We start from the raw sequence: 17,058 nt of genomic DNA on the forward strand, positions 1-17,058 counted from the left end.
TAGAGGCAGAGGCAGGGAGGGCAGCCAGAATCCTTACCACGGGCAATATGTAGCCACACTCCTGGTTATTGACTCCAATGATAGAAGGTACTATTTTCAATGTCTTTTGAGACAACAGTTCTAGTGGTTCTTCGGAGAAGAAAGAACCGTCGACCACTCGAGTGAATGATTTTGCTTTCTGCAACAAGGAAAAGGAAAACCAACAGTTGTTTCTGTTTATGAAATCTACTGTCCTCAGAAGTCCAAATGCAGTTAGAATAAGGATAAGCAAAATACTATTGGTATTGGTTGAGCCAAATGTATTCATTTCTGACCTGGCCTGCAGTGCACTTAAGGGAAAAAAAAATCTAAACTTTTCTGTGCCATGGTTTGTCATCTGCTAAATAATAAAACAATAATAATATCACTCAAGGAAAAATAAGAGCCTAGCACAGTAGTTCTCAAAGGGGTTCATAGGCCAGTATCAATGGCATCTGGAACTTTATTATTAGATACATAAATTCTCAGGTCTGCTGAATAGAGAACTCTAAGGGCAATCTAGCAGGCTGTCGCTGGGGCTGCCCCCAGGTGATACTGATGTCCTGTTTGTTGGGCCTCAGAAAGCAACAACGCTCTGATCTTTTTCCAGCATTTTTTGTCATGGGGGAGTGGTTGTGGCATGTGGCTTGTACATGCCACAGTGTCTCTGTGGGGCCAGAGACACCTTGTGTGGGGCCATTCTCTTTCACCTTTAGATGGGTTCTGGTCTTGGCACTGGTGTCACCAGGCTTAGGCAGCAAATGCTTTTCCTGGATGAGCTATCTCACCAGCCCTGATCATATTTCCTCTCTTTGGGTTTCTGTTTAGGGAGTTAGGTAGAAGGGGCCAAGAAGGAGTTTACATTGGTGGGTTGCTATTAGCCACTTTGTAGACTCTAGACTGCAGATACTTTATCCATGCCATGTAGCTCCAAACATTTGAGTCTGACAAGGAACAATCTTAATCATTCAAGGACTAGCAGCATCTCAAGATTAGAAGGTCTATTAAAGTACACCCAGTGCAATTAGTCATTTAATGATGGAAATGCACAAGTGCCAGCCAGAGTTTGGTTGGATTCCTATAGCAGTGGGCGTCTCTCTGCCCATTCCTTTTCAGGCAACTGAGATTTTAGAATATTCTGTTACAACAAGAAAAATGTTACTTCCAATTAGAACTCCCAGCTCTCCATCTTGGCTTTAGCTTCAGGGTCATGTGGTACAAGCAAGGCCCACTTCCCAGGGGGATGCCTTCAATGTCTAAGCAATAACCCAGGCTGAGCAATGTACCTACCCCATGATGTTCTTTAAATCACTTGTAAGGGTGAGTCTGAACCCCCACAACATCCAGATACTGCCACGAATCTCCAACCCCTCTCTTGTCAAAATAGATCAAAATCAAAAAGATCAAAATAAATAAAAAGGGATAGACTATATAGCCACTCCATCGACTGAGTTACCCACCCTCAGCTGTTCCGTCCCTCTTTACCTGGCTAAGGCTCATCAACTCCAAAGAAGACTTTTCCCTCAGGCACTTCAGCAAAGCCTTGGAGTCTGATACATTGCAATCACAAACATTTGCAACCACCTGCAACTGTTTACAGAGAGGGCAGACACAGTAATACTGAATACATCTAGTGAACAAAAGCCTGGAATGTGACCTCCACCAGGCATGGGTGGTCCATCTGTGTGAGGTCCAACATGCCACCTGACTCTCTGTAGGCCAATGCTGCTACACTGAGGTTAGCTGTGTGCTATTCTAACTCTAGTGACTGCCAGAACTGGTGGAAAGGGGGGTTGTCAGTCTATGGTCATGGATTGGAATCAGGGTTCCTTCCTAGTTGTTGTGTGTAATTTTAAAAACATGCTTGCTCTTAAGAGCTCCTTCCGTGCTCCTAGCTAGGCTCTGTGATCAGCAACCACCTGCCTCACTCAGCTCCACCAATGGCCAGATGACATTTCTTTCATGAATGCTGGAAGCTGTGATCGCTCTACACCGACCAACCACCCGGCAGCTAGCTCAAACTGCCTAGGCTGTGCCCTTTCTTTTGCCCACCTGTGGATGGAAAACACCAGACAGCCTTAATATTATTAAACCAGTAAGATAGCACAACTGCTGGGCAAAGAATCTATAGCCCTAAACACCTCCACTTCCCATATTTGTAGAACTCGTTCATTTACAGTTGACCTTATGCTTCTGGGAGCCATGTATGCATTGAGAATTGAACATAAGTTGCATACATGGCTAGCATATAGCGACTACATGTGACTGTAGGTCCCAAGGACAACCTTCCACACCAATCCACAGACTCCAGATAACATCACAACAAAAAGTTCATGGTCTCCTCTAGTCAAGGATATTTTTGCTCCATTGATAAAGTCACAAGTCCTAATGGAGCCCTGAGAAACTACACAAGCTCAATGACTGCTTTGGGGGTGAATGAATGATGCGTAAGCTGAAAGTACCTTTGCTTAATTAAGCATTACCAAAATCAGTGTTCATCTGCACTGAAGTTAGTTCACAGGCTTATGACATTATTTAGATATTGGGGGTTGTGTGTGCTATGTTCTACATCAAGTTTAAAAAAATGTACTACATGAGCCCAACAGAAGGGGTTCACGATGTAGTTCCATATGCTCTAGAGACTGAGATGGGAAGGTCTTTTCAGCTCAGAAATTTGAAACCTGTCCAGGTAACATAGTGAGACATCCACCTTAAGAGAAGGAAGGAAGGAAGGAAGGAAGGAAGGAAGGAAGGAAGGAAGGAAGGAAGGAAGGAAGGAAGGAAGGAAGACACACACACACACACACACACACATAGAGAGAGAGAGAGAGAGAGAGAGAGAGAGAGAGAGAGAGAGAGAGAGAGAGAGAGAGAGAAAGACCACTGCACTACTTGAGTGACTAATTTCCAGAGGATAACAAATATCTGGGATGCATTCACTTCTGCATCTCCTAAACTCCATCAGTCACTGCACCACACCCCTGAAAACAGCCTCAGAGTTCTTCTCAACATTACACTTGGGTAGCATAAAATATGGCAGTCCCAGAAGATTAGCTGCACAGAATAAGAACACTGAGACTGATTTGTATCCCCACAAGATTATTTAAGAACTATAATGGATATGTGCACTGTCAGGCACAACAGTAATGCCGCATTGTGTAGCTGGACTCCTTTCCTCTATGACAGTGTTTCTCAACCTTCCTGATGCTGTGACCCTTTAATATAGCTCCTTATGTTGTACTGACCCTCCAACCATAAAATTATTTTCATTGCTACTTCATTGCTGTTATGAACTGTGATATAATTCTCAGGGGCTGGAGAGATGGTTCAGCAGTTAAGAGCACTGACTGTGAAAGGGCCATTTGACTCCACCCCACCAAGGGATTGTGGGCCACAGGTTGAGAACCAGTGCTTTATGACATGCATACACACACCCATGGGTAACAACAACAGTGCTGTGCCATGCTGTGTAGCTAGTCCCTTTCCTGTTGAATAGACCTTCCACATAGGCACAAGGCAGCCCTTGGACTGGCATGAGGTTCTTTGGACGTGGCCAGTAAGGAAATCTAAGCATACGATTGAGGAGCAGGCAGCCTGTGGGCTTTGAGCACTAAGGAGAGATATGAACCATCTACCTACATCATGTTTCAGATCATTATCAGAGCTCTTCAGGCTGGGGATGATGGCCACTCCACTCTGCATGATGGCTCTGTGGAATAAGTCCGCACTCAAAGGAGACAGAATCTAGAAAGAGAATGTAAGTGATGCAGTAGCGATTATCCCAGAATCGCACCCACCATGATCCATTCCTTCCTTAAAGACATCCTCCCAGGTAGCCCGCTTTGGAATCCAAGCTTTTGCCTGGAGAGTCCTGCTCGGGAGCTCAAGGCTTAAATGAAGTTAAGTTAAATGGGGACCTCTGTGACTCCCCATTTCCTTATAGTTTTTTCTGCTTTTAAGACAGTATCTTACTCTGTTGCCCTAGCTCCCTTCGTCCTTCTGCTTCAGTCTCCAAGTGCCGGGATTCCAAGCATGTACCTTCAGGAACACTTAAGTCAGCTATTCTGACATGGTTTCTAGTGTCTTTATTCCCTTGTTACTGGCAAGTCACTATTTCCAAGTATCGGTTTATTCCTCTGAAACACTGTAGCAAAAATTGCATCCGTCTCAGATATTTTTATGTAAGGTGGAAGAAGTAATGAAGAAACCTCTGCGGCCAGCCCTTCCGTGGCCAGCCCCTTCCCTCCCTGTGGTCAGCCCCTCCCCTCCCCCAGAGGCCAGCCACTCCCCCTCCTCGGCCAGCCACTCCCCCTCCTCGGCCAGCCACTCCCCCTCCTCGGAGGTTGCCTAATTGCTAACATCTACACAGTACCTGATCAATTGCATTCACGAAAGATGACGTTTATCATACATACAAAGTGGGTTAGCATAGTCCTCCTTAGCAAGCAATATTGAAAACATAAAGGTACCTTGAATACTGGTGGCCCCTGCACAGCAGAAACCCTCTTAACCCACTACTATGTAACTGGTCTCTAATTAGCACGTTAATTTATGTCAGGGAAATGCTGACCAAGTGAGGACAGCCATTTTCTAGCAGGTTCATACATTTCTATTCCCATCAGTCATGTGCCCATAGTCGGGTATGCTTTTCCAATGTTGTATTGTCAGCTGCACTAGTCATTGTGATTACACAATCAAGGGACGATCATAGGAACCAGTGTACTTCACATATAAAAAGAAAGCATTGTGTCTAGGGAAAAATTGGTAAATATGGGTGGCTAAAAAAAATCGCTGTCAAGTTGGTGTGGGTAAGAGTAAAATTTTAGAGAGAACTATAAAAACTTGTTATGCTGCTATAACAGTATAAGAGTGGTTTGCTATGAGATACTTTGCTACAGGCTACTTTGTATATATGTTTAAATGGGTGCTGATTAGAAATAAAATAAAATAAAACCTCAGAAACTATACTCAAAGGCAATGAGTTCTACAGCTGATTTGTACAAAAGGATTCACATCCAAACTCTGGGCAGCAGACAAGCTCTAAAAGGACAATTCCTATATCCTGTTTTTAGGGAGAAATGAAGGCCATGTGTGTGCATCTACAGGCCTTTCGATGTGTTTCAGTATTCGTGTTTAATGAGGTTTTCTGGTGAACAGTGCTATGGTTTTTGTGGCTCCCCCTACCCGCAAGACGGTCCAAATGCTAGATGTTCTGTCTCTAGGATGGCAGTATTGAAAAATAGTGTGAAAAAGCAGAGCCAAGGAAGGGAGCCTGATGTTGGAAAGGCCCTAAGGGGCTCTCAGGAGAGTGGTAACTAAGCAGACCCAACTGTACGAATCTTCCTCTACTACCTGGTTCAAGATGTGTTGCTCTTCCTTCAGGGGCTCTCGCTGTGGGATGCCACCTGCCGCTCTGTGTGTGTGTGTGTGTGTGTGTGTGTGTGTGTGTGTGTGTGTGTGTGTGTATGTTTGTAAAAGAGAGAGAGAAGAGAGAGTGAATCTATCAACAAGTACTTACCAGTCCTGGTGACTAGATTATAGAGAGATTTGACTCTACAAACACACGGATTTTTTTTTCCCCCTCAAATAATCACACATTATGTGACTTTAGGAATTCATCTAAACTCTCCTGGTGACATCTGTCTTGTTCATGAAATAGATTGTGCCCTAGACTCACAAGTTATCTATAAAGCAATATGTATTCTTTAAAATGTGTGTTCTACTTCGGTGGACCACTCCACGTGCATGTAGATATGGACAGCACAAAGTTAACTAGGTGGGTTATTCAAAATAAAAAAGGATGTGAGGTTTGGAGAGGTTGCTCTTGGGGAGTTTAGGAGGGGGATAAGGGAATGGATGAAATAAAAATACATTGTGTGCACATATACAGTTCTCAAAGAATTGATACAAGTTATCTTTTTTAACCCTACGGGAATAAAAAAATGTATTATGTATTCAACACAAGGGCACCAGCCAAATGTAGATGATGTGTCTTGTCTTTATGATTATAAACCACCACCAACCCCATCATCATATCCAAGTCCTAGAGCAGAAAACTCACGAGGCTAGAAATGCTTATGGCTCCCGCTGAGTTACCGAAGATGGTCACGGAGTCAGGGTTTCCACCGAAGTACTTGATGTTCTCCCTGACCCACAGCAAGGCAGCCAGCTGGTCCCAGAAGGCCCAATTCCCAGGGGCATGCTGGTTCTGTGTGCTGGAGCAAGAGGCAAAGTGAGAGCTCTTCTCTGGCTAACATGAGTCCTGCAGTCCCCAGTCAGGTCAGGTCCCCAGTCCCCAGTCACATTCAGGGGTGAGCTGACAGGACAGTGAAAACCAGAGTCCTGCATAAGCTGAGGACACTGGGCCTGGTCCTCATTTCCTGGGACTTCCTCGAGAATGGTGGAAGCTCTGACTTTAAGAGAAGTGCACAGGCAATATTTTATGTCTACTGTTGGCTCCCCTTAGCCCATGGATCCCTAAAACGTTCTGCTGCTAAGAGTTATCTCTGCCTCTTGAGCCAAGCCTTCTTGAACAAAGAAATTCCAATGAATGACAAAATCCCAAACTGCCTCTTTATTAACAATAAAGGCAGTACCCACAGCAACAAGTGTGCCCAGCATGGCCCCAAGAAATGTTCGGCTAAGACTCCTAAAATCTCCACAGCCCGTGTGTGAGACAGATGGCTCTGGACACTGTCCTCTTTGCCTCTTTGAGTTTTCTCTGCCCTGCTACTGAAAGATTAGCTTCTAGAAATTGCATTGCTTGGGCTTCAGCATGTGCCATTGGCAAGAGGTACTGAGGGTTGAGTGGAAAGAGTCTAGGCTGTATATCCCACCATGCCATGCACCCTCCATGCTGGACAGAGGCTAGGGCAGTGACACCCTAACCCCATGACCATGCTTGTGCCAATTCTTTTCAGATAAATCTGTGGAAATGCCACCATGATACTCATCCCTTTGAATTCCTTTGAAACAGGCTGGGAAATTCAGGCACAGAGATATTAGATCGCCTTGTCAGAAAGATCGAGAAAGAATTAGGAGTCAATGATTCTGCCCTCAGAATCCACTCTCCTAATCACACTCCATGAACGTGCCTCAGAAAGTTGCATACTCCCCAGAATTCTTGAGCAGCTCACAAGGAAGCACATGAAAAGTATAACAGAGAACACAGAAACATCGGGACCCAGAACTGCTGAGTGGTTCTCATCCTGGGAGAGGAACCTCAGCATCCTGGGAGAGGAACCTCAGCATCCTGGGAGAGGAACCTCAGCATCCTGGGAACCTCAGCATCCTGGGAACCTCAGCATCCTGGGAGAGGAACCTCAGCATCCTGGGAACCTCAGCATCCCGGGAGAGGAACCTCAGCATCCTGGGAACCTCAGCATCCTGGGAACCTCAGCATCCTGGGAACCTCAGCATCCTGGGAACCTCAGCATCCTGGGAACCTCAGCATCCTGGGAGAGGAACCTCAGCATCCTGGGAACCTCAGCATCCTGGGAGAGGAACCTCAGCATCCTGGGAACCTCAGCATCCTGGGAACCTCAGCATCCTGGGAGAGGAACCTCAGCATCCTGGGAACCTCAGCATCCTGGGAGAGGAACCTCAGCATCCTGGGAGAGGAACCTCAGCATCCTGGGAGAGGAACCTCAGCATCCTGGGAGAGGAACCTCAGCATCCTGGGAACCTCAGCATCCTGGGAACCTCAGCATCCTGGGAGAGGAACCTCAGCATCCTGGGAACCTCAGCATCCTGGGAGAGGAACCTCAGCATCCCGGGAGAGGAACCTCAGCATCCCGGGAGAGGAACCTCAGCATCCTGGGAACCTCAGCATCCTGGGAACCTCAGCATCCTGGGAACCTCAGCATCCTGGGAACCTCAGCATCCTGGGAACCTCAGCATCCTGGGAACCTCAGCATCCTAGCCCCTACCATCCTCCAGTTCTCCAACCTGTTCCTCCTCCTCCATCTCTTTATCTGTAACCATGGCTTGCTAAGGCTTAGTTTTCATTCTCAGCCCTCTCCAAGCCCTGCCAATTTAACCTTCATTCCATAGTGTGCCCCATAATGGTTCCATTCCTCCCTGAAGGAGAAGCAGTTCATGGAAATCACGAAGATCTCTAGGTGTAGCATAGGATTCATTGCTCATCTGGGTAGCCTCGGGCCAGTCATGTAACTGGTTGGCCTCAAATTCCTCATGAAACTAAGAATAAAAACAGTATCTGCTCTGTGGGACTGCTAGAAAGATAGATGCCATGCACACTGAATTACATTTGCTTCCTCTTGCTTCTATGATTCGACCCTCTATAGATTCAGTAAGTCAGCGGTAGCTTCCTTACTGGCCTCCCATTTGTTAATGACCAACTGTCAAGCATGGTCTAGCCTCCAGTCTCTTCCAAAGTATGCTTCCTGCTACACATCTCTGAGCAGGGCACTTCTAGGACACTCACGTCTTTAAAAGATAAAATTCCAAATTCCATTAACACCATGACATCCATCTCTCTGTCCAATCAAGCCTGTCCAGGCTATCAGATTCACAAAATTCCAGGTCCAACCACTGGGCTACATTTCTGTCTCCTTTGCAGCCCTGTGTCCACCTTCTACCCTGTGAATGCCTTCTACCCAGTTGGTAAGTGAACAGACTGGCAAGTGCCTCCTTGAGGCTGACCCAGGAACACTTCTCCTGTGTGGCCCTATGCTTTCTTTGTTGCTGGCCAAACGAAGATCAAGAGTACCTGCATCAGAGCCACAAGATAGAAGGGTCCTAGGGCCCTGATTAACCATGTGCAAGAACATTTGTTCATCAGGGGCACAAACTTGGGCTGACCTCAGTGAGAAAGAGGTCTTTTTAAACTACTAGGATTTGAGGGGGTTTACGATACTGTGCTAAATTGCCGAACTAATTAGGACTTAATTTACTCAATGCCACTGAAGGTTCGTTCATCCTAAGGTAGATGGCCCACAGCTGCTGCACAGCTTCACTTTGTGGTCTGGAGTGGCATTCACCAGAAGAGACTCACGTGAAGAAGCCAAATATTCCTAGGCGGTACTGGATGGTGACAACCAACACATCCTCATAGACAGCCAGGGCAGAGCCATCAAAGATGGAGGCTGAGCCAGTCTCAAAGCCACCACCTGGTATCCACACCATGACCTGAGGGGACAGAGTCACTTCAGTCAGTCCTTTCCCATGGTGGTTGTATTCTTTTTCTTTCTTTTTTTTATTGAGAAACATAAAAGTGTCTCACTCTTCTTTTTCAGTAGACTCCAAGGTCTTGTCTTTTGACTAGACCCAAGGGTAAGCACATAGACTCCTGGAATCTCAGTAAGTAGATTGGATTAGCGGAATGAGCACTGACAGGATACTCAACCACCCTGGGATCCTCCCCCAACCCCTGTAGTAAGAATTGTAATGACTATAACCACCTCACTTAGAAGGTTTCTGTGAGGTCCAAATAAGAGTCTGTAGTCAAAGCCTTCAAAACAGCTTTGACTCAGTCCAAGTGCTCAGAGACTGGTAACTGAAGCCCATTGAGCCTATGGCTCACAGGAGGATGGAAACCATTGTCAAGTTCATAAGAGCAAAAGCTGTGACATTAAAACTGTCAACTTCACAGGCCCTAGAACAGTGGTTCACAACCTGTGAGTTGTGACCCCTCTGGAGTCAAATGATCCTTTCACAGAGGTCGCCTAGGAGCATCAGGAAACACAGATATTTATGTTATGATTCATAGCAGTAGCAAGATTATAATTGTAAAGTAGCCATGAAAGCAATTTTACAGCTGGGGGTCACCACAATACAAGGAACTGTAGTAAAGCGTTGCCGTTTAGGAAGGCTCTAGAGTCGCCTAGAAGATATGCTTCCGAGTGAGTGTGTAAGGGATTGTCTAGGTTAGGTTAGCTCCGGACATGGTTGTGAAAGACTATCTACATTAGGATAACTGAGGTGGAACGGTCCATCTGAACGTGAGCCTGGCGTCCTGGGCTACACTAAGGGAGGCCAGCTTGGTGAGCATCATCGCCTATGTCTCTGGTCCTGGCTGGGGAATCCAGTGGGAGCAGCTGCTCCAGTCTGCAGAGGCTGAAACTTGTCTGCCATGATAGACTGGGCCCCAGAACTGTTAACTGAAATCAACTCTTCCTTCCTAAACTTGCTTGTCTTATCGAGATAAGTCAAATTACTAAGACATCAGATAAAGAGGTTTCTTTAGTTTTTCTTTCTTCCTTTCTTTCTTTCTTTCTTTCTTTCTTTCTTTCTTTCTTTCTTTAAATTCAGAGATGAGTAGTACAGAAATCGTCTCTTATTTAGGAAAAAAGTAGGACCAATGAGCACAAAATACTGGTATGGTAAGGTCGAATGGTATGGTCACTCCATGTCTGAGATGATAGTGCTTGAGTTAGGGAAAGAGAAGAGAGGCATGGAGGGGGTGCTTTGTACAACATAGAGCATGCATATGTGCACTCCTTGTGCCTCAGCTTCCTCATCTGCAAAATGGATTCAACTATTCTTACACACTGTGTTAAATGTGCAGTCTTCAATGCCTGGTGCACAGCAATACTTGACAAATGTTACTGCCATGAGACATAAAAAGGCTCTCTCGTTGCAGAGGCATGGGGAGAAAGGGTGCTGAGAGAGGGGGTGGCTAAAATGCAGACCATAGAAAGCATTCATTCATTCATTCATTCATTCATTCATTCTACAAGGCTCCTTACGATTTAAATGAATTATTGGACATTAGTACCTGACTGTCTCCATTAGATTATGAAAAGTTGATTAATTCAATTATGTTCTTTTAAAAGGGGGTTCTCAAACTCAAAAAAATTAAAATGTATGTTTTCTAAGTGGCACAGACGACTTTAATACTTACCACTAAGGAGTAAAATAAAATAAAAGTTGAATGTTAAACCACTACCACCGAAATATTCAACAGAGACAATGACAGAGGACAGCTTCCATTATAATATGTTTTTAAAAGTTACTTGTGTGCCTGGCAATGGTGGTGCACACCTTTAATCCCAGCACTTGGGAGGCAGAGGCAGGCAGATTTCTGAGTTCGAGGCCAGCCTGCTCTACAAAGTGAGTTCCAGGACAGCCAGAGCTATACAGAGAAACCCTGTCTCGAGGGAAAGAAAAGAAAAAAAACCAACCAACAAACAAGTTACTTGTGTGATGGACTTTTCCTCTTACCCAATGGGAGGCTAGGTCTAACTCCAGATGCCCCATGCCCAGCTGTTACCCATACCTGCTAATGAACCCCAGGGCAGCAGGCAGCCTTACCGGGAGACTGGAGCCGTTATTGGCATGGCATGGTGCATAAATGTTGAGGTATAAGCAGTCCTCTGACATTCCAAGTATAGGGTAACTTACTTTGAGCAGGTTTTGATATATGAATAACCACTCTAAGTTCTGAAAGCACCTGTGAGGGAGGGAGAGGGAGAGGATGAGGGAGAGGGGAAAGAGATGGGGTGGGAGAATTACTCTCTCCGCATCTGTCAGCATGCCTTCCTGGGACAGAAGCAAGGCCAGGCATCCCTTCTGAGCAAGAGGCATGTCAAAACGATTGGCACACAATCTGATTGTGCCCCGGGCTCTTTCCTTCAGAAACAAGCAAGCAAACTAACATATGGGGAGCCCCTTTCCTGGATAGAAAGCTCATTTTCCAAAATAGTTATGTCATTAACCCCAGGCACACGCCCTGTCTGTGCCCACCACTGAGTTGCTTTGCAGAGACTCTCTCCCACCAGTCTCTCTTCTACAGCCAGAGTAACAAAGGAATCTTTCGACAGCCTCCATACCAGGAACGCAGACGGATACAGGAAGGCTCCTGCCCCCGGGCTTTGCACAAGCTATCTCTGCCTGGATTGCTTCTCCCTGTATGTTCTGATTCACCATCCTCCCTTCCTTTCAGATTCAGTCCAACACCCTCCTCCAAGAAGCCTTCTGAGGTTTCACCAGATGACGATAACTCTTCTTTAGAAACACCCACTAGAATGTGGGTTCTGCCCTAGAACTTGCCCTAGGCTTGGACGTGATGTTAGCGTCTTTTCCAGCTCAATTGTGAGCAGCTAAAAAGTCTGTGAGTCTGGATTAATCACTTCTGCATCCCACAGCTCCTAGCACAGAGCCTGACACACACTGGGAACACACTACATTTGATCATTACTACATTAGTCCAAGGCCTAAGGGGTAATTTAAGTGAAACTGTGTGTGTGTGTGGGGGGGGGGGTGTCCCGCCATACTTAAGTGCTCTGTTATTATTGTTTCTTTGAGAGAGGAATGGACACTCGTGAACAAGGAGAAACCACCACTGAAATACATTCCTTTTGGGGGTATTTATGCTCCTGGCTTCTTTGTATGTCATTCATAAATTCAGGCCTCATTGCTTTCCCCTGAGGCATGCCTGACCTTTCCTTAAAGCTGAGATCAGTAGTTCTTCTCTCTCAGTTGCCTTCTCTGACCCCTGGTGGTTGCCTTGGCTCCTTACATTTTAATTATCAATAATTTTTCTCTGCCCTCTACAAGCTCCTCAAGGGAGGCTGTGATGACAGTGCCCATCACGCAATGATCCTGTGGGTTTCTCAACTTTATGACATAAAAATAAATCAATATGTAATCCATAGAAACCAAACTTCAAAAGTTGAGTTTTAGAGGCTGGAGAGATAGCTTAGCAGGTAAGAGCATCGACCGCTCTTCTAGAGGTCCTGAGTTCAATTCCCAGCAACCACATGGTGTCTCACAACCATCTGTAATGAGATCTGATGCCCTCTTCTGGCGTGTCTGAAAACAGCTACAGTGTACTCATATACATAAAATAAATAAATAAATCTTTTATAAAAAAAATAAAAAGTTAAGTTTTGATTTTTATTTGGGTGAGTCTCATGTGGGCCAATACCAGATATATTTGGTTGTATAGGTGAATGGCCACAGTGTCACAGGGACAGATATCCATGTATTATATGGTTGGGGAATGATGTAGGGTAGGGTAGGGTAGGGTAGGGTAGGGTAGGGTAGGCAGGAGAAGTAATTATATTTTCAATTTACAATGTACAAATTACAAAGATGTAATCCTTTATAAACTGAAGAATCTCCTTAGTCCACTGTGGAAATCCACAAGACTTAATGGTATCTTTCTGAATGAGTTGAATGAATAACTGAATGGGTAAACAAGCAAAGAACAAATAAAAAATCAACTAATGAGTTTTGTCATATTATTTCCAGTTCACATGTAAGCCATATGCGGTCATCTTTTGTGGTGTACGGAATATCCTGGTAACGGATCCTCCTTTAGCCTGGGACCCGTATGACTCAACCTGGGGACTTAGAAAATCAGAAGAATTGGACATCCCTGGGCTCTTTAAGGCTTAGGCCAACGGCATTTTTTTGACAGGGGATGTTTGCATACAATGCAAGAGATTCTCTCTTCACTTGCTGCCCCACACAACATTCTATAACTCTTCCACAACTAATGTGGTAACTTGTTACTCTCCTGGCCTTGAGACTCTTCACCGGCTAGGAGCTACTTCCCTCCCAAGCCTTTTGTGTCACAGAGGCATCTGTGACAGCTAATCTTCATTGGTAGCTTGGCTGGATTTGGAATCTCCTCAGAGATGCTGCTCTGGAGGATCTACCCTACATGGATCCTATGGGCTGAAGTCTCTCAGTGAAGGAAAGGGGAGAAGAGCAGAGGCAAATCCTGCTCTCTGTCTCCTCATCCGCCCTGATGTGAGGAGTCTCAGCTGCAGTCTCCTGCTGCCACAGATTCTGCCGCGCCTTCCCTACAGTAGTAGCTCATGCCTGCTCAAACTATGGACCAAAATCAGCCCTTCTTCCCTTAAGTAGCTCTCTGTCAGAATTTGGTCATGGAGACTGAAAAAATAACTAATGCAGCAGCCATTTAGAGAGCCATTCCACAGGTATGTTATGGAGTTCCCACTGTTTGCTCAGCCTTGTGTGAAACACAACTGAGAGTATAGGAGTACACACACACATACACACAGACACACACACACAGACACACATACAAACACAGACACACACACACAGACACACACACAAATACAGACAGACACACAGGCACAGAAAGACAGACACATACAGACATTAAGAGACAAACTTACACACACAATCAGACAGACACAGACATACACACACAGAGACATTAAGAGACAAACACACACACACACACAGTCAGACACAGACACACAGACATTAACAGATACACACTGACACATAGACATTAACAGACAGGCAGACTCTGTCTCTCTGCCTCTCTCTGTCTCTCTCTCTCTGTCTCTCTCTGTCTCTGTCTCTCTGTCTCTGACTCTATCTCTGTCTCTCTGTCTCTGTCTGTCTCTGTCTCTGTCTCTCTGTCTCTGTCTGTCTCTGTCTCTCTCTCTCTCTCTCTCTCTCTCTCTCTCTCTCTCACACACACACACACACACACACACTGTAGTTCTGCTCTTTAAAGCCCTCACCCAGACTGACCACAAAGGTCAGCCCAGGGTGAAGGGTCACATAGAAACACCAGGAAAGTCCCTTTCCCTGAAAGACTTGGGGAGCCCATCACAGCACTTCCTATACCTGCTCAAGACTCAGAACCCCAAAGAGTTTCCAGATCATTAAGATTTTTGGGCAGTGATGGCTCATGCCTTTAATCCCAGCACTTGGGATTCAGAGACAGGCAGATTTCTGAGTTCAAGGCCAGCCTGGTCTACAGAGTGAGTTCCAGGACAGCCAGGGCTACACAGAGAAACCCTGTCTCAGAAAAAAAAATCCTTGGGCTCAGCTCTGGGGAGTCTGATTCAGGAAGCTTTGAAGAGACCAAGGAACACGTTCATTTTTAACAGTGTTCCAGCAGCTCAGCTGAGCAGCCACCGTGGGAGAGCTGAGACAGAAACGCTCACCCAGGTCTGTGTCCCCCCACCTCTGGTTCCATCTTTCCTCTCCTCTGCTCCCGGACTTCATGACCTACATCCCCCTCAACAATCTCTTCAAGTTCCCAGAGACACAAGCCACCTGTGACTTACAAATTGGGATAGGCAGTGGCTTCTCGCAAATTATCCCAGGGGATCGGAGGCTGTGGCTTGGAAAACCGCAGAGGTCCAAGAGGGGGTGCAGCAAAGGGGATCCCAAGAAACACGTTCACGGGTTCCAGTCTTCCCAGCACGGTGGCTTGCTTCCCCTGCACCCATCCCAGCTTGGTGTACCTATGTGGCTCTTCAGTCACAGACCCTGAGGAAACACAAGGGAGGACTGAGAAGCTGTTTGGGAAGAAGAAGACAATCAGCCATGCAGGGGCTCTTTCTCCACCCAGAGGGTACAGTAACTGGAGCCTTCTCTCCGAAACAAGGTCCTCTTCTTTCAGGATTGTTTGGAAACCACCACTATAGGGCCCTGCCTCAGTTGCTTCTGAGAGCCCACCACCATCCCCGAAGAACTTCTCTTGTACCACGCCAAAGTTTCCTTTTATTTGGAACTCTGTAGATGTCAGGACCCTGCCAAATGGATTACGGGGTCTAGTACAATCTTGTCATTTCCACACTCTTGAGAAAACCACAACATGTCAGTCATCCCTTGCAGTTTCTGGATGGTGACATTTTTACAAACTAAGTAAACCACCTTTACATTTTAACCTAGACAGGCCCCTGATTATATATCTACATGTCTATAGTCACTCTTTGGATGACTTAGGCAGCTGCTTTGGTTACATATGAAAATGGGGATATGTCAGTGAGAATGTTTAAAAAAAAATTCTCCTAAAGACAGCCACAACCAGCTCCTCTGCTTACAAGAGTTTAAAGATGGTGCTTTGAGGGAATAGGTATGCAAACATCTTGTGTTTTGCACAGAACACGAGGCCTTAAATTACTTACTTAGCAGGACCCAGGAGTCTTGGCATCATTTGCTCTGTCATTTGGGCAAGTTCTGTCTCCACAGCCAACACCACAGAGCACAGGCTCCAGTCCACAGGTCTAGCCAGTGCCCAGGATGGTACCGGTACCGTTCTTTACAGGGTGTGAAGAACCCAAGGTCTACACATCCTTCCCCATGCCCACCTTCCCAAGACCACTGGGAAATAGGTTCATTTCCCCTAACAGAAACCCTGCCCATCTCCCACAGCCTGAGATCCTTCATCTCCCACCTGCCATTGCACCCTCGATGATGGCTCCAAAGATCCAAATAACCCAGATTAGGGCTTGTCCTGGACGCACCCAGTCCCCGCTCATCTGGTTGGCCTGCCTGAACTGTCTGGATATCCACAGTTCTTCCTGACCTCAGAGAACTTCAATCAGGGACCAGAAAGTATTGTCTGTGAGTAGACAGGGGCTGAACAGGCAAGACACAGGACGCAGAAGAAATCAAAAATAGCGTCAAGGTGAGATTTTCAGAGAATTGACCAAACGGGACTTTCCTGTTCTGATTTACATACGGAGTAGGTAATGATTAACACTTGTCCTGAGAAAAGGCGCCTTATAGATTTGAACTCATAGGATGGCAGAAATTGGAAGAATTCTTAGGATCTGCTAACCCAGAGTTTTCCCACACAGATGCCATGTGGGTCAGATATTCTCTTTGTTGTAATAAAACATCCAATGTAAAGAAATCATAGAAAGATTTGTTTGAGCCTGTGGTTTCAAAGGCTTCATGGCAGCTGATATGTGTGTGGTGGTGGAAGGTTTTACCATGACAAACAAGAAGCAGAGAGAAGGACATAGGAAGAAGCCAGAGACAAGAGACCCTCAATGACCTGGCCTAAGTGAATCACTTCCCCCAGCCATTTGATCCCCCAAAGCTTCCATGGTTTCTCAAAATAGCATCACTAGCTGGGGACACATGATCCTGCAGGAAATATTTGATATTCAATTTATATCAAATGCTAATAGAAGCCAGAAAAGCTGCAAACTTACAGTGAATGAAGATGACCAGGAGAGACACAAATGGGCATGGGAAGGACTTTGGCAAACTGAACAAAATATGTGTTGACTAAAGTTACAGTGACTTTTCAGCTTCAGTACACACTTGTCTTACGGTAGTATTGTAGGT

At 45.7% G+C, this 17,058-nt stretch overlaps 1 protein-coding gene across 4 annotated transcripts in view; it reads right to left on the minus strand.

Moving 5' to 3' along the window:
* The window catches only part of Ces5a (carboxylesterase 5A), a 36,817-nt gene extending 20,404 nt beyond the window's left edge, over window positions 1-16,413 (minus strand). Inside the window, exons 1-8 of one of the 4 annotated variants that reach the window (NM_001003951.3) lie at window positions 16,169-16,374; window positions 15,042-15,246; window positions 11,293-11,431; window positions 9,035-9,168; window positions 6,080-6,233; window positions 3,658-3,762; window positions 1,504-1,608; window positions 38-178 (exon numbers count right to left, since the gene is read on the minus strand). In NM_001003951.3, coding sequence (NP_001003951.1) covers window positions 38-178; window positions 1,504-1,608; window positions 3,658-3,762; window positions 6,080-6,233; window positions 9,035-9,168; window positions 11,293-11,431; window positions 15,042-15,246; window positions 16,169-16,241 — 1,056 coding nt within the window. In that variant the 5' untranslated portion in view covers window positions 16,242-16,374. Of the gene's footprint in view, window positions 1-37; window positions 179-1,503; window positions 1,609-3,657; window positions 3,763-6,079; window positions 6,234-9,034; window positions 9,169-11,292; window positions 11,432-15,041; window positions 15,247-15,887; window positions 16,041-16,156 lie in introns of those variants that run through there. The other 3 variants (NM_001381850.1, XM_006531322.4, XM_006531321.3) reach the window with 3 other exon arrangements.
* Window positions 16,414-17,058: the final 645 nt, after the last annotated feature.

The sequence above is a fragment of the Mus musculus genome, chromosome 8, assembly GCF_000001635.26.
Source record: "Mus musculus strain C57BL/6J chromosome 8, GRCm38.p6 C57BL/6J".
NCBI lineage: Eukaryota > Metazoa > Chordata > Mammalia > Rodentia > Muridae > Mus > Mus musculus.